The 15,660-nt window shown below is 38.9% G+C and overlaps 1 protein-coding gene across 4 annotated transcripts in view; it reads left to right on the forward strand.

Annotated features, from left to right (window-relative positions):
• Positions 1–15,660, forward strand: part of acap3b (ArfGAP with coiled-coil, ankyrin repeat and PH domains 3b) — a 79,521-nt gene that overhangs the window by 34,751 nt on the left and 29,110 nt on the right. For all 4 annotated transcript variants that reach the window (XM_014002128.1, XM_014002130.1, XM_014002129.1 and 1 more), the window contains exons 2-3: positions 7,905–7,962; positions 15,104–15,223. In XM_014002128.1, the coding sequence (XP_013857582.1) occupies positions 7,905–7,962; positions 15,104–15,223 (178 nt within the window). The remainder of the gene's footprint in view (positions 1–7,904; positions 7,963–15,103; positions 15,224–15,660) is intronic.

Consider the following 15,660-nt stretch of genomic DNA (forward strand, 5'->3'; position numbering starts at 1 on the left):
CCCCCCCCCAAAAAAAAAAAAAAGAAAGAGGACAAACTGAAGGATAATGTTCTTTTTTTTTTCCAAAGGATGACATTTAAAATAGTGTCAGAGAGCTGCGCGGACGGAGCAGACAAAGAGAAAATTGGTCAGGAAAAAAAGCGTGAGTAATGGTGGTGATGCTTGTTGCCATGGAGATTGGGGTCAATGACTGGTTGCCATGGAACCCACCACTTGCAATTCTGTTTGAGGAAATTTTAATGTGTTTTTAGCCTGAAAATTGTGGGTGGAAGATAACAAAAGCGTTTATTCTATTTTTAATGAGAAGATTCAGCTGAAATCAGTCGGTTCAGGAAGCTTGAAAACATCAGGACTTTTGATTTTTCATAATAATAATAAAAATACAAAGTGAGCTACAGGACCACCTCTCAAATAAATAGGAAAGAAATATTGTTCACTGCAAGTTTAATGCAAGTTTTAGACTAAGATTGTCTTGTGTTGGAAATTGAAGCTGTTTTCATCAAACTGTGGAAATATTATCCATAATCTAGTGATATCAGTCATTCTCCCAGTATGTGTTGTAAAAGAGTCTCAGTTAGCTGTGGTGGCCATTGTTTATTGAATTGACTAGCTGCATTACCATTGACCATGAAAATATGCAAACTAGAATTTCGAAAATAAATTTGCTCAATGGAAACACGTCTAATTAAAAAAATTACATTTTTTGACAAAATGGCTTTGCGCTAGGATGAGGTGGTTTTTCAGCTGTATTGAAATTGGTGTGTTTCACAAAACTGCAAAGGAAACACTTTTTTCACATCATGGGAGTCACGTGATCAAGAACCGGCTGTTTTTACTGGCGAAAAGACGAAGAAGAAGAAGATAACCGGAAGTAAAAGTAGTAGTAAAATCACCGAAGTAGTAAAAGAAAGTAGTAAATTCACCGACTACAATTTCCCAAAAACGCTGCATACATAAACACTCCCAAGTATATAAGGGGCTTGTCACTGGAACGCCTCGATAAGAAGCAGACGTCTCCTCTGATGGCTGATGATGAGCGCTAGTGTCGTGGTAGCAATATGCTATGTGTTTACATCTGTTGCCGCCATGTTTATAACGACTTATCGCGAGAACAAACGTATTCACGCGTGACTTTAATAGCGTTTCTTGCTTAATGGAAACACTGCAGTTGCGAAACTGTGTTTTTCGACATTAACAGAATATCGACAAAGTTTTGTGCACATTTGTAATGGAAACACAGCTGCTGTTAAAGGTGTACGTTTACTCATCATTTCCTGAACTTATAAAGGGGCAATATCATGTAAAATCAACTTATGTCATGTTATAATGTTATCCTTCCATCAAAAACATGCCCAGAGTCTTGCTTTGACTCAGTCATGCATGTTTGAGAAATCCTGTAGTGTCCTGAGGCAGCCAGGCAGAGGAGCAAAAACCGCCTTTTGGGACTAGAACTGCCTTTTGGGACTAGAACTGCCTTTTGGGACTAGAACCGCCTTTTGGGACTAGAACCGCCTTTTGGGACTAGAACTGCCTTTTGGGACTAGAACCGCCTTTTGGGACTAGAACCGCCTTTTGGGACTAGAACTGCCTTTTGGGCTGTGTCTCCGAACCGAGCTTCCTCAACACAGAGCACACCTCCCCGGCCCGCCCCGCGACGCCTTCAGGCTATCGGCAGCAACAACTAGCAAACACTCTGAGAAAACCGTGTCTGCTGAACTCCCAATATGACCTCTCAGTGCAGCCAAGGAAACGCACCCCCCCCCCACCCCCAGCAGAGAAACGGCTGTGATGACGTGCTGAAATGGGCGTGGCARGATCAGATGGAGGTTCTTAAAGAGACAGAGGCCAAAGTGTTTAGAAACAGATATGATGAGGAGTCAAGCTTATTTTTATTTAAACATAAAAACAGCATTTAAATAACAACGAAGGTGTCACAGTTACTTTGTTATGGTATAGAATTTACTGTAAATATATGCCTGAGAAACACTTAATAGTGCCCCTTTAATTAATTAAATCTGTCCTGTTGGTTGAGATATGTAGATAACAGACACAAACAGGAACAAAACTATTATCAGTCTGAGTTTTTAGTCAGGCAGGCGATAACAAATATCCATAATCACAAATTCAACGTGAAATACTCAATTGGAGCCTGAACACATTTTCTATCAGAGTTTATTTATATGCAACAAGCTACAAATGACACTTTAAAAATAAATCGAATATGCTCAGTTTATTGCTTAGAATTGAATCAATTTTCTGAAAATCTTGAGCATCCCTAACAATAAAGTTTCATTTATTTGTTCTTCCTTTTGATTAAATTGTTAGTTGAAAAATTTTTCTTTTGGATCTTGCTCATTGTGTAATCGTTGATCTGTTGCTTTGTGACATTTTCAGATAAATATACATGTCATTGTATCTGACAGGTGATTAAGTTTGTGCGCAAAAGTGGGTCACCAACAGTGCGACACATCTGACGAGTCTGTTCCCGTCGACGGTGTGGGAATTAATGTGTCACGATGAGATCGTGCTGCTGAAAACATGTTAATAAAGCAACTTGATGCTGTTACTACTGCAGCAAAATCTGCAGTAAGACCTTCATGATCCTGCATCTAATAAATACATTTAAAATGAGTTTTTCATCTCATCCAGAATTATCTGTTTGAGTGAGTGAAGCTGCATTTTTACATGTTGTCCACATTTGAGTGTCTGAACAAGCTAAGAGTTTATTTTTATGTTGAGTATTTAGTAGGTTTCTGGGTCAGTGCTCATGTGTTGCATTTATTTTCTATTTTCAGTTTCTCTTYATTTGTATACGGTCCTCACATGAGAAAGTGGATTTGCTTTCAGGCTGATGTTAGTTGAAAATAAGGTCACCGTCCATCTGGGGTTGCCTTGCTGAGTCAGGCTGAAAATACTGACAGCAAGAGTGATTCATCCTGCTGACAATATAATTATGTATCGTTGAATAAACTAATCAGCTGCTGTATGTATGTTGTTGTTGTTTTTTGGTTGTTGTTTTTTTTTTTTTTTTTTTGGATGAGGATGCATCGATAAAGCAAAGCTGTGAGGATGTGTGTGGATTTTAGGTCAGTGACTCACATCAGGCTGACCTTGAATTAATGCAGAGCGAACACATTCGTGTGGAGACTCTGCACGAGATGTTCGACTTAATGAGAWGCTGCACTTTTGTCAAGAAAAATTAATTAGCAGCTTCAACCCCTTCATATGCCAGGCTGGTATTTTTTCCTCATCTCAGTATTTAGGCCTCTGGGTTATTTTTTATTTTTTATTTTTTATTTTCTGGTACCGGGGAACTTGTTGTGTCCTCTGCTCCTCCTCGGTCCTTGAAGTGATGCTGATGTGGACGTAATGCTGTGTGACACATGGAGTCTTGAAGACACGGGAGGTTCAGAGCCATGCAGGCTTCACTACGGTTCACCGGCACAGCAGAGGATCAGAATAAGCTCGCTGCGCTTGTGTGGACAGCCGATGATCGCAGTGCACATGTAGCCCGAGCACGTGTGGCTCCCCCTCCCCCCCTCCACGTTGGTGATGTCAGACCCTGTACAGTACGCCAGCGTTGGCAGTGCGTGTGAGCCCATCCTCCACTCGGAGTGCCCTGCATCATCATCATCATCATCATCATCATCATCTATAAAACTGCTTCGAGGTGTTTTAGTGTTTAAAGTAATAGTTGAGATCTTTTGAAATGGGGTTCTGTGGAAATGTTATGACTAGTCAGTATCTTACCTGCTTTGGATAGCTTTTTGGACAGCCTTATTTCTGACTGCATTGAAGAACTAGTGGCTATTCTGAGCTTGAGTTAGACAGTATTGATCTTTTTCATACTACCATATTATCTTTAGATAATACAGCAAAATAGGGCATTCACAGGCAGGGAAGGGTTGGGCGTGGGGGGGGTCTGTGGTCTGTGGCATGATGAGTTACTTGCTCTCTCTCTTGCCATCTCTCCATCACTGCCAAACTTCATTCAACCTAACTTTGACAGCTTTTTATCTTCTTCTTCCTATAGATTTTTTGGCACTTGTCAAATAACTTTAGGCCTCGGTCAGAGAGGAGGGTTGGGGTTTTATAGCTGGAGAGATGGATGAGACTGATGGTGGAATGAGCTGTTTTTTCCATGAGACTACCGTTTCATCATCATATAGGATGATCATGTTAAGAAAAAAACAGTGTATGCCAATGTATTTATCATAACTCTGGTTTTATTGGTCCTATTGACACGATTTAAAAACTGATATAGTTTTTAAATCGTACATTTTGACAACTCTACTTGACAAATTGAAACAGTGTTTCAGAGAAGGCTTGTATTTTTGGCTAGAGCAATTTAAATATATCATGTGACTAGGCTTCAGAGGGTTATTTTACAGTCATAGTTTTTAAAGACGTCACCATATTACAATACAGAGGTATACTACAATACTGTCTTACTACACAAACTAGGGATGCACCGATATGAAAATTCCAGCCGATATCGATATCCAATATAATTATAGCTATTATGGCCGATAACCGATATTTACAGATATTACACAAGCACACAAACTACTATACATATTTGCACAAATACACTTGTTTTTTTGATACCGTAAATAAATGACCAGACCTCTGACATGGCTCTACTTCAGTTATTCCTGGCTGTGCAGCGTCAGTTTCATTATCATGGTCAAACAGATGCCGCTCAACCAACCATCCCCCCTCCCAAAACAGAAACACAAACCTAAAAATCGACCCAGTTTTACATATCGGACCAAAACCGATATTCTAAAAAATGGCCAATATCGGCTGATACCATATCAATGCCGATATAATGTGCATCCCTAACACAAATCATGTCTGAGCAAGACCAAAGTGGATTGCTGCTAAAAACAAGTCCAGTTTCAAAAAGTTCATTAGAGTTTTACAAACTTTTCCATTGCTGTCAAATTCATATACATGGTTATTCAGACAGAAATGTTATATTATCCCTGCTAGAAGAGCTACAGCTAGCTGCTATTGCTGCCATTTGTTCTTGAAAATAATCATAGAATTCTATGTAAATAGCCACGAACCAATATGAATGTTTGAGATTTAAACCATTTAATGGCAGCACAAGTTAGGGCTGCACAATATTAAGAAAAAGAAACATTCCATTTTTTTTACTAACCCTGTAATATTGCAATATTGGACAAATACAAGAATGTTCAACAGATGACTTGAATAACACTTTAAGTTCTGCTTCATCAACATCCTTGTTGTCCTTATAGCTTTTTAATTTGACACAAAGCCGACTGCTTCCACCAGTGGAAGCAAACCAGTCAAAATAAAAGTTGTATTATGCAACCATTTAGTGCCATGACTTGTGGTTTAGTCCCTAGATAAGCCTCCTACATTGCAGGACCTGCAACATGACTATTGCGCACAGGTACATTGCGATAATGATGCTCAAATGGTATCGTGCAGCTCTAGCACCAGTCCTCTTTGAACTATTTTTTAGCTCATCGCTTTCTCACAACAGGCGAGTAATAACCACAACCCATCTACAGAGCCCCCTTGAAAATATCTAAACGATCCCTTTAAGCACACACCCACAGTCGGCAAAACTCCCACAATTTTCCAGCATTACCCATGATCTTTCTGCCCGCTGTGTTTTACTCCATTCCAGTTTAATACCACATCTCTACGCTCATTTAGAGCGAGAGTTATTAAAGGGTTTGATAACCAACATGAGCTGAGCTGTAAACATTCTGTACTTACGCGATTATGCCAGTGCAAGAGTCATGAGAAACCCAGCAACACAAAGCACAAGAAGCAGGGTCACCTTGTGCTGAACTTGAAAACTTTGATCAGTAGAGTCCTATCTGACATTGTATCAAGTGTTGCCTGTTTATCCTTACCATCCAATCCCTGTCAGTGTTTATTGGCAGTGTGTGCTGCCTGGGACACCGCAGATGCTTGTAATGAGCTTATGCTGTAGCTTTACCAGCTGTTTGATGTGATGCTGTTCGGGTCAGAGTGAGTTAATGGAGGGGGGGCAGGATGCTGCTGGATTTGACACGGATCTCAGGAGTGGAACGTGTTCGTGCAGAACGCCACCCGTGTGTTTCTAACTCGCTTCCAGCGAAACAGCCAAAATGAAACTCTTGTCAGATATTTTGGTGAAGTGTAGTAAATCACCCAGACTGCAACATGCGTTCAGTTTGACGGATGAAAGACGAGAAGAAAAACATCATGATTTAAAGGCTGTATTTGGTCAACTTGTAAATGAGGTTATGCTTGATTTCATGCAAGCATTGCAAAATGTTTGAGCTCTTGGAATAGGGGTGATTCTCAGAACCTTCCTCACCAAGTTTTGGCTTAATATCCTAAAAACCGGTTGAGTTAAAGTGAAGTTGTAGACACAGTGAGTACTTTTTGAAAGTTTCATTAAAATCCACGTTTGTTTCATGAGTATTTTGGTATCTATACACCCCCAAAAAAACTTTATTGCTCTTTTCCCTTCCATTATCAGCATCTCCTCTCTCTGCAGGAACTTTTGCGAGCACAGAGGCATTTTGGGAATGTTGTTCTTTGAAGCAGGTGATGACTGATTTTATCCCTCTGTCTGCTGGGTAAGACAGACACAGGCAAAGCTCGACCCTTTCGTAAAAATAAACCCATCTTGGCAGGTGGTGTTGATTCTATCGCGCTCTGCGTCTGCAGCATGTTTCCCTGTGACGTACTCAATCAGCTGTTGGGTGTAGAGGAGTTAAAAATAAGGGTGGGGCGGTCGGGGTTGTGTGTGATGAGATCACCTTATTCTCCGAGGTTTTTATGGGTCGACATGTTCTAGCAGATTTTAAGGGCGTGATGCTGATCCTCATCAGGCCTCGTCAGGCTTTTTTCCACAAAGCTCCAAACTGAGCTTAAGGACTGGAAACTAAAATTTAAAACACACGTCAGATTTGTTTATATAAAGAGATTTTTCTTTTCAGTCTAAATTTGCAATGCGTTTGCAAGGACAAAAGTTTAATTTAATAGGACCTTATGTACAATCCCGATGACCCACATACAAGAGCTTGCCATAACGACTGACCCTGCTTGTGTGGTCATGGACGAGTGTGTCTGTTTGTGTGTGCTTGTGTCCTAATGGAAGAAGACCCCCGGGGGAAGGACGGTTAAGAGCGATCACCCACCCAAACCACCTGACACAGTCCTGCTGAGGGCCGTCACGACCCATTATCCTCCATATGAACAGACACTAACACGAACAAATAAAGAAAAGTCCTTTAAAAAGTAACCTGCTCAAATTTTGTAGCTGTTATTTGGAAAAACGTGGCTCAGTCTCTAAAGGCGACGATGAATCTTTGTGTTGTTGCTGTCGGGTTGATCAGTTATTGGAGACTGAAGTGCAGGTCTGTGTCTCCGCATGATGTCATTCATTGATTTTTACCGCTCTGCTGTGGCCACTAATCTTCCAGAGTGATGCGTCTGTCGATCTAATCATCAGGATTAGTGCTCCAACCTGAGAGACGCTGAGGTTTGGTGCCTGATTGCAGCTTAATTTGAAGAGGGCTAAAATACATAAAATGATAAAGACAAGACAAAAGTACATCATAGTAGGCTCTAAAACTCTTTCATAGTTTTTTAGTGAGTTACATTTAAATCTCTTCTCCTTTCATCCACTTGTTCGGTTTCAGTTCGTTGATGTGGACGAAATCTTCCTGAAATCTTTCTGGGACAACKTGTCTGAGTATTTCTCGTGTTGTAATCCAAGAATCTCTTCCCAACAAAGGAACTGATTCTTCGTCTGACTGTGTCTCTTAGATTAACATGTGATTCATTTTCTCAGAAATGGCATTACTGGGAAAAAAAAAAGGAAAGAACAACAGATTCAATTAACTTGTGTTGTGTTCTGTGTGCAGGGCTGGAATCGATGATGTGGAGACGGATGTGGTCGAGATCGAAGCAAAGCTCGACAAGGTACAAACTTACTTTGTTCTGTCACCGAGGAGTGTGTTCATTTCTTCCATGTCTTTAACATAGAAGATTTAAACACACTCGTATGCCTGCGTTGGTACGCAAGAGGAAGAACAACAGAGGAAGTTTTATGTTCGGTATTTTTGTTTTAATAAATTAACTACCTTCAGATATCACATTTCAACAATCTATTTAATAAGAAGAACATTTTGGTAGGATTCTTTCCAAAATGTTGCAACAAAAAATAATAATCTTGATTTTTTTTTGAGAGAAAAGTGTTTATTTTCAATGAAGCTGAAAGTGCATTTACATATAAAGTTCACTTTGTGTGGAAGCTCAGCAGGGATGGATGCCTAAATGAGATCAGGCTTCTTCAGTTAACCTAATAAGCTTGAAAGTCAGGGATAATCCAGTAAAGGACAGTGATTATAATTTAGTGTGGCTGTAGTTATCTTGCATTTYAAGGTGAATCTTGGTCAAGTCTTAAAAGAACCAAACTCTTAATTTTGCACATTCTGTAAATTATCCATCCATTCACTAATCTTAACCTGATAAAAATACAAGGTTTATTCTTCGTATTGTAGCTTATCATTCTGAAACAAAGATGCAGCTCATTCTGAAACAAAGATGCAGCGCCTCTATCTTTTAAATCTTTTAAATCAGCAAGAAAACAGAAAATAAAATAGTTTTTAAAAAATAAGCGTATTAGTGAATTATTCCTGCAGGCATTCAGGTCAGGACCCTCTGCTGAACTCTCAACTCATTTGAGTGCTGCCGACAGATTAAWAAGGTCAAAGAGGAGAGTTTTAAGAGGCTTCCGTCTGGGTTATTTGTTTTGTTCAGCAGACTCTTGAGTTTGAACTAAAGCTGTCTGCTTTGACAGCAATGACGGCTCTCTGAGGAGAGAAATGAGATTTGTGAAAAGTGAAAATCTGACAGGTGAGAAAACATTCCCAGTTTTCCAGCCAGTGAGCTAAAATTAGGGAATATTATAGTTTTTTGCCCTTGGTAATCATTTATTGACATTGTCAGAGAGGGTTTGGTAATTTTTTATGTGTGGTATTTACATACTCAGCTCTACTGCTCATTCCACACAGGCGTGTTCCTAACAAATGCGGCACTATTTAAAAAGAAATTAACAGGCTTTCAACAATACAAGATTTAATGCAAAGGAGCAGTGGTGGGCAGCTCTAATTCAAAAGTTAGTTTCCGCATATTCTGAAGAGCTAGCAAAATTATTTAGGTCCGCACGTTCTGACGCRCATAAGCTCAATAAAACTTAGCGGAAGCTAAATCTAAAGCACAAATTTGTCTCAGAGTTTACAAGAGTATTTTCCCGCAATAACTTGTGCCATACTTCCATGATACTGCCAACTAGGGGCACAACAGTGTATTTTCACAGCATTGCACATGATGCCACAGTTTGGGGAGGTGATTTATTGAAACAGACTTTTGGCTCAAGGTGTTAAATAAACAGTTGTTGTAGATTGGTAGTTCTGCTGCTTCTTGGTCATTTTCTTATGTTTGCAGGATGTATAAGTTATTTTAAACTGTTTATTGAAGAACTGAAGTGATGCATTCAGGGTACAGGATGGAGAATAGGAAACACCCCCACCCTCTGAAGTTTACCTCACTGTGTGTGTTTTGTTATGGGCAGGTGTTCAATGGGCTGTTGAGTTTTTTTTTTTTAAAGATTTGGTTTTACTGATCGGTCGTTATTTATTTATTTATTTATTTATTTATTTATTTATTTATTTATTTATTTATTTATTTGCCGTGGTGAACCTCGAAGAGGAGGTACAAACTGCACAGCTGAGCGTGGTTCTGTGTGGTTGGAACCTGGAGACACACTTTGGCCGAACCGCAGATCAGAACCGCAGCAGGTGCACCGATGGAGAAGGGCTGGGACAGGGAGTTTCGCCCAGTGATGTAGCTCCAACTGCTTCCTGCCACACAAAGAATTGTGGGAACTCTCACTTAAATGAAAACCATCACCCAGAAAGACAGTCAGCCAAGAGTATATAGCTCTGTGAACAAACGACGGTTTTTCATTTTACTGACCCAGGGGTCGACATAACCATTGTTTAGGTTGTYTGAGTCAACCTATTTTCATTTCAGACAACCAGATCCCGCCTCCAAGTTGTCCAGTGGACAACCAAGAAAAAAGCAGCGGGTGCTCATTATTGTAAAAATGAACAGGGAAAAAAACTTGTTAAAGCCATCTAGGGATTAAACTGATTTTCCTCTAAAATCACAGAGTTCTCTGAGTCAGCTTCAGGTGCTTGTCGTTAATCATAATATCTTCTAAATTTATCCAGGTGTTTCAATGCATTTACATTACACAACACTTATAGTGGAGAAACTTGTCAGTTTGTTTAAAAATACTGTAAAAAATAAATTATGTTTTTCTATGCAGAGAACTTCTTGTGCTATAATTCTTTTTAATAAATACATCAAAGCTTCTCAGTTGAAAACACTAAAATGAGCTGTTTAAATCCCCTTTATCCAGAAAGTCTTCAGTCCTAAGAACTCTAAACTGTAGCTTTAATAAGATCAGGTAGACAGTAGGCGATACTACTATTTAAATTAAAATGTTTGTCCTGTGAGCAGGAAGCTTATGATTGTTGGATGTTGATTTTTGCTCTCTATTTCAAAGAAGAGGATTAGGAGGAGTTTTACTCAAGCAGCTCCTGAAACTGTTAACCTGCTGACCGAGAACATTTGTATACAGTAAACTTCGTATACAGAACAATATAGGCCAGTGGTTCCCAAAGTTGGGGTCGGGACCCAAAGTCGGGTCCTGAAACATCAAGGTTGGGTCCTGAAAAGATTTTCTAAATTAATTACATTTTTGCCTTAGTTGCCTAAAATGTGTAAATGTAGAGTAATAAATATTGTTACTTTGCCCATGTTTAGTTGACCTGATACAAATGTTTGTCATCCAAAAATAGTTGTGGGCACAGGTCACTGCTACTGTTATTTTGTGGGTCAAAGTTGAAAAGTTTGGGAACCACTGATATAGGCTACCTATTCAATTACATTTTAATTGAGTTTGTTTTTTTTTTTTTTTTGGACAACCAAAATGTTTTGCGGACAACCAGATTTTGTCAACAGGTTGTCCGCTGGGCAAACTGAAAAAAATCCTTATGTCTACCCCTGACTGACCAGAGATGGCTTCCTCTTTCCACTGTTAAAGATAATTATGATGAAAATTTAATGTAACAAGTGGTACTACATTGTTTTGAGTTTATACTGCTCTTTTTCCTTTGCTGTAGAAAATAATAAAAATTCAATGAAAAGTTTAGTTTAGCGGTACTCAATTTTAAAATTAGAAAGTGCAAATCTGCACACCRTGTGAAAAAAATAATAAAATTCCTAAACACAAATGTGAAATTTTGGTTTGAAATTAGCACTTTTGCGCCTTAGGGGACTACTGCCCACTGCCAAGGAGCATTGTTACTACAAAGAAATAATCTACCAAACAATAATTTCCTTACTCTTTGTTTAATGGTTTTACTAACAATGAAAACATGCAGATTGTAATGGTCTGTTTCTCATTTTGATCCAGCCTTTTAACACCTCAGTTTCCTGTGGAGTCTCTGTGTGCGTTCTGGTCACTTAACCCTGCAGGGCCCGTCACGCTCTACCAGATGTGACGTTTTGGCCTTGAGCAGAACCTTGTTGTTCTTCGAGTCCATTTATTAACAAATCCAGACACTGGAGGGGCTCAGAGCTGCACACAATTAGCTCAGATTCACATGTTTGTTGACACCTCTGCATGTCATTAGACCTGCCTTGGAGGTGCAGTGACGGCGCGCTCATTTGCGTTTTCTCTGAATTAATTGGCCTAAACGAGCATTTTTTTCAGCGCACTTTAAGACGAGATGTTCTGCACACGAGCGTGCACATGTTCACCCACACTTTAAGTCAGCAGCTCGCTTCTAGGAGTGTTCATGTCGTGGGTCTGCACGCAGTAAATAACTCGCTGCCAGCCTTCCAGTAAAACCACACTCGCATAGCGACGACCATGGGAACTCCTGCTCTAAATGAGATAATTAAAAGGCTTTCTGCACTCTCTCTTTAGCAGAAGCCCCCCTCGCTCCCTCCACTGTTTACCAACTCACACATGCGCATGTTTGGTTGCACTTTTGCACACAGCTGCATCACTGTGGTGGTAATGCCGGCATAAAACTCTCTAACTTATCCTATTACCCCCTGAAGTAGGGGCGTGCAGCCGCTGCCACCTCATGTGGTGTCGGCGAGCGTTTGTACGTCACTGTGAGCTGCTTCTATACGTTTGCAATTAGCAGTTTATGGTTAACGTTTTCATTAAGCGGCTGTGAGAGAAACCTATTATAAAGGATTGTCTCTGGAATAAATGTGTGCTATTTTTACATAACTGCTCAAAATCTCAGAGTTAAATGTGCCCTCTGTACTGTAGTTTGTGATATTACACACTTTCTTTGTGATGCTAACCACTGAAATACAATGAAATGGACACTTATGGTGCTAGTTAGTGAGAATATACCCTTTTGTACAGTAATTACAGTATTTTCAAGAGGGGAAAGAAACCATATAAATTGCAAAACAGACATTTAATCTGGAATAACACACAGAACACAGCTCCTGCCTGGGATGCCGAATAGCCTTAATTAACATAGACAGACATAGATGAATAACTTTATGTAAATTGTTTGCAACAATTGTAAGGATTTCTTTTTACCCGAGTTCAACTAAACAACATCTGCAGCAAGATACCAAAAAAAAAAAAAACATTACAGTACCAACAGCGAGCTAACATTAGCTACTATTAGCTTACCGTTCTCTGTCATTCTGCCGTCTCGTCATCAGCGTCATACTGCTGAATGGTCCGATTGCTTACCTCTGCTTTTTGCCAGTCCCCTCACAAGTTTCTCAGTAACTCCAAACTTCTCTCTAGTGCTCATTGTTTTTTTTTTTTGTTTGTTTTTGTTTTTGTTTTTTAACCTGGTAAGCTTCAGGAACAACATAAACCACAGGTGTTACAAGCCTAGAGCGGCCTCTCACGGCTCTAGACTTTAACATGTACTCCTTGGTTCATGTCAGTCATTATGAACGAAACATGCCCAGCAGCCCAGTCTATAGAGTGATGACCCCTGGTGTAATTGTTTAGTATGTTGTGCTGTCCTTGAAGTTCTGGTTCTAATTATTAAGGTTGTTCATTGGCTAGAATTTGGTGACATGATAAATTTCATGAAACAGTGGTCGTGATAAATTGCGATACTGTAAGCAAAGCAATATATTACCATTTTTTTTCTCCAAAAGATGCTAATTTTATATCAGCTCAAACTAACCTTTTAGCTATCATTATACAGTAGTCTCAGGCCCCTTAGGAGTGGAGGCTGGCAGGAAGGTTTTAAACCGAAATTAAAAATCAATACAGTGTTTTAGAGAATTGATACAGGGGAAATGAAATATTACAATATTTCAGTGTATTGATATTTCTGTGGGATAAATCTTGTGCCAGCAGGAATTGAATTTGAATTGCTCAGATTGAATCTGAATGTGCATAATTTGAAATTGAATGCATTGGCTTGAAAATAAATTTAAACTGAATTTAATGATTTGAAACTGAATGTAAAGTTTTGAATTTGAATTAATTTGCTTTGAAACTGTATTTTGGTTTATTAAAAATTCAGTTTGACAACGTTCACTTTCAGTACCATAAATCAATTTTAGTTCCAAAATTTAGATTTTTGTGTCACACATCCTGGTCCTTGAGAAAGCCAGCCAGAGTAATCAAACACATCCACAGATTTGTGTTTCACTTCAGTGAAACGTCCCTTCTGTAATGTAACAGAGTTGATGCAATCCACCGTAAAAGTGACAAAAACAAACAGTTATTTTATTGCAGTGATTAATTTCACCTACATGTAGAAAATGTTACATTTACATCCCATCATGGATCAGTCAGCAGCAGCATCTGATCAATATGTGATCCATGATGTGATAGATAATATTCATGGCACCATAACAGCTTGGAGGTAGCTGTATTTATTAAAGCTCTGACATGTTATGAATGATGATGCTGTGGATCCTCTGCTACAGGAATCCTGGAACAACAACGTTTTACTGCTTTAGCAGAGAAGTTGAAGGAGGTCACGTTTTAGGTCATGGGGTCTTGTTTTATTGCCATGTTTTGAAGGGCAAAAATAGCAGAGGAAAGAGATGCCATTGAAAAAAAGAAAAAGCATGTTTGCCAGAAATTTAGTCAAAAGTGACAAACATGAGAAGATGTTTGCTCATGGAGTCTGCACCTTAATTAGTAAGCCATCAAGTCATCCCTTTAATTAAGTTTCAAAACTTAAAAAAAACAGTAGATGCCAATGTAATTGGGGACATCTGTGACGATGGAAAATGACTTGTAAGCACAACCAAATTTGAGGTACTTTAAAGGTTTAGGTAGGTCTGGTTTTCAATTACCGACAATATGTTTAATTTATGCTGCTTTGTTCTTTTGTTCTACAGTTTTAGTCTCACATTACTTTTAAATAAATTGTTTAAAATGACAAATCAGATTTTCATAAAAAGTCTGGTTGTATGTGGTTCTTCTGAGGAGTTGGTGTCTTACGTTCAGTAGGAATCACAATTTCACTTTGGAGGATCAGGAAGAAGTGCTCCTCTTTCTTACTATTGGTTTATTGTAAAATGTTTTGTCCAAATGTTGAAACAGCAGTTAAACATGACCGTCCCTTTAAGTTCATATTATAAGATTATAAATTATTGTTATAAATACCAGCTGATTAAGGTTTCAGATTTCTGCAGAAAATATTTTTATGAACTTGGATGTATTTGTGGATGCTGATATAATCCCAGCTGCTCCATGCAGTTATTGCTCTCTGATCATCTCTTTTCATTTCATCCTTTTAATTTTCACTCTCGTTTGAATTCTCATTATGATTTCATGATCCAATGAGGATTAAGTCCTAATTTGAGTGTCTTCTCATATTAAACATGCGACTAGTCAATCTTTCAAGCCTTGTTTGATTCATCACTGTGTCTAATAATATCCTTGCAATGTTTTGTGTGAAACTCTTTAAATAGACAACGGTCTTGTCACAAAATAAAAGCGATGTCTTTTTTTWTTCTTTCTGCTCCTCGTTAGTTGGTGAAGCTGTGCAGCGGGATGATAGAGGCTGGCAGGGCCTACGTCAGCGCCAACAAGCTCTTTGTTAACGGCATCAAGGATCTGTCCCATCAGTGCAAGAAGGAGGAGATGATTTCTGTGAGTGGAAACGACTCGGATTGCTTCACCCGCTGATGAATGTTTCCGGACTATTTGGTCCTCTTCTGTCTTCATAAACACATTCCAGTGATCCTGCACAGAATTAATATGAGTAAAGTTGTTTAAAGGCAGATGTTGAATTGTCCAGCTGTTGTGGGGATTGCCACTTTAGACGGGAAGTGTTTACAGAGAGTTTTTTTTTTTTTAGAAAAGTTATTTGAACTGTATCTGTATGTAAGTTACCCCTGGCAAACAAGTACACATTTTTTTTGTCACAAAAGATACATTTCAGCTTTCACACAATTATCTTCTTGTTTTTTGTACTTTTTTTTCCAATTTATAAATGTCTGCATACTTTGACCTATTTTAGCCATTCAAAAAAATCTGAACATTCAGCTCATTCAGGAGATGGGCACTATAATCATAAATATATGATT

Source organism: Austrofundulus limnaeus, unplaced genomic scaffold (genome assembly GCF_001266775.1).
Source record: "Austrofundulus limnaeus strain Quisiro unplaced genomic scaffold, Austrofundulus_limnaeus-1.0 Scaffold11, whole genome shotgun sequence".
Taxonomy (NCBI): Eukaryota; Metazoa; Chordata; class Actinopteri; order Cyprinodontiformes; family Rivulidae; genus Austrofundulus; species Austrofundulus limnaeus.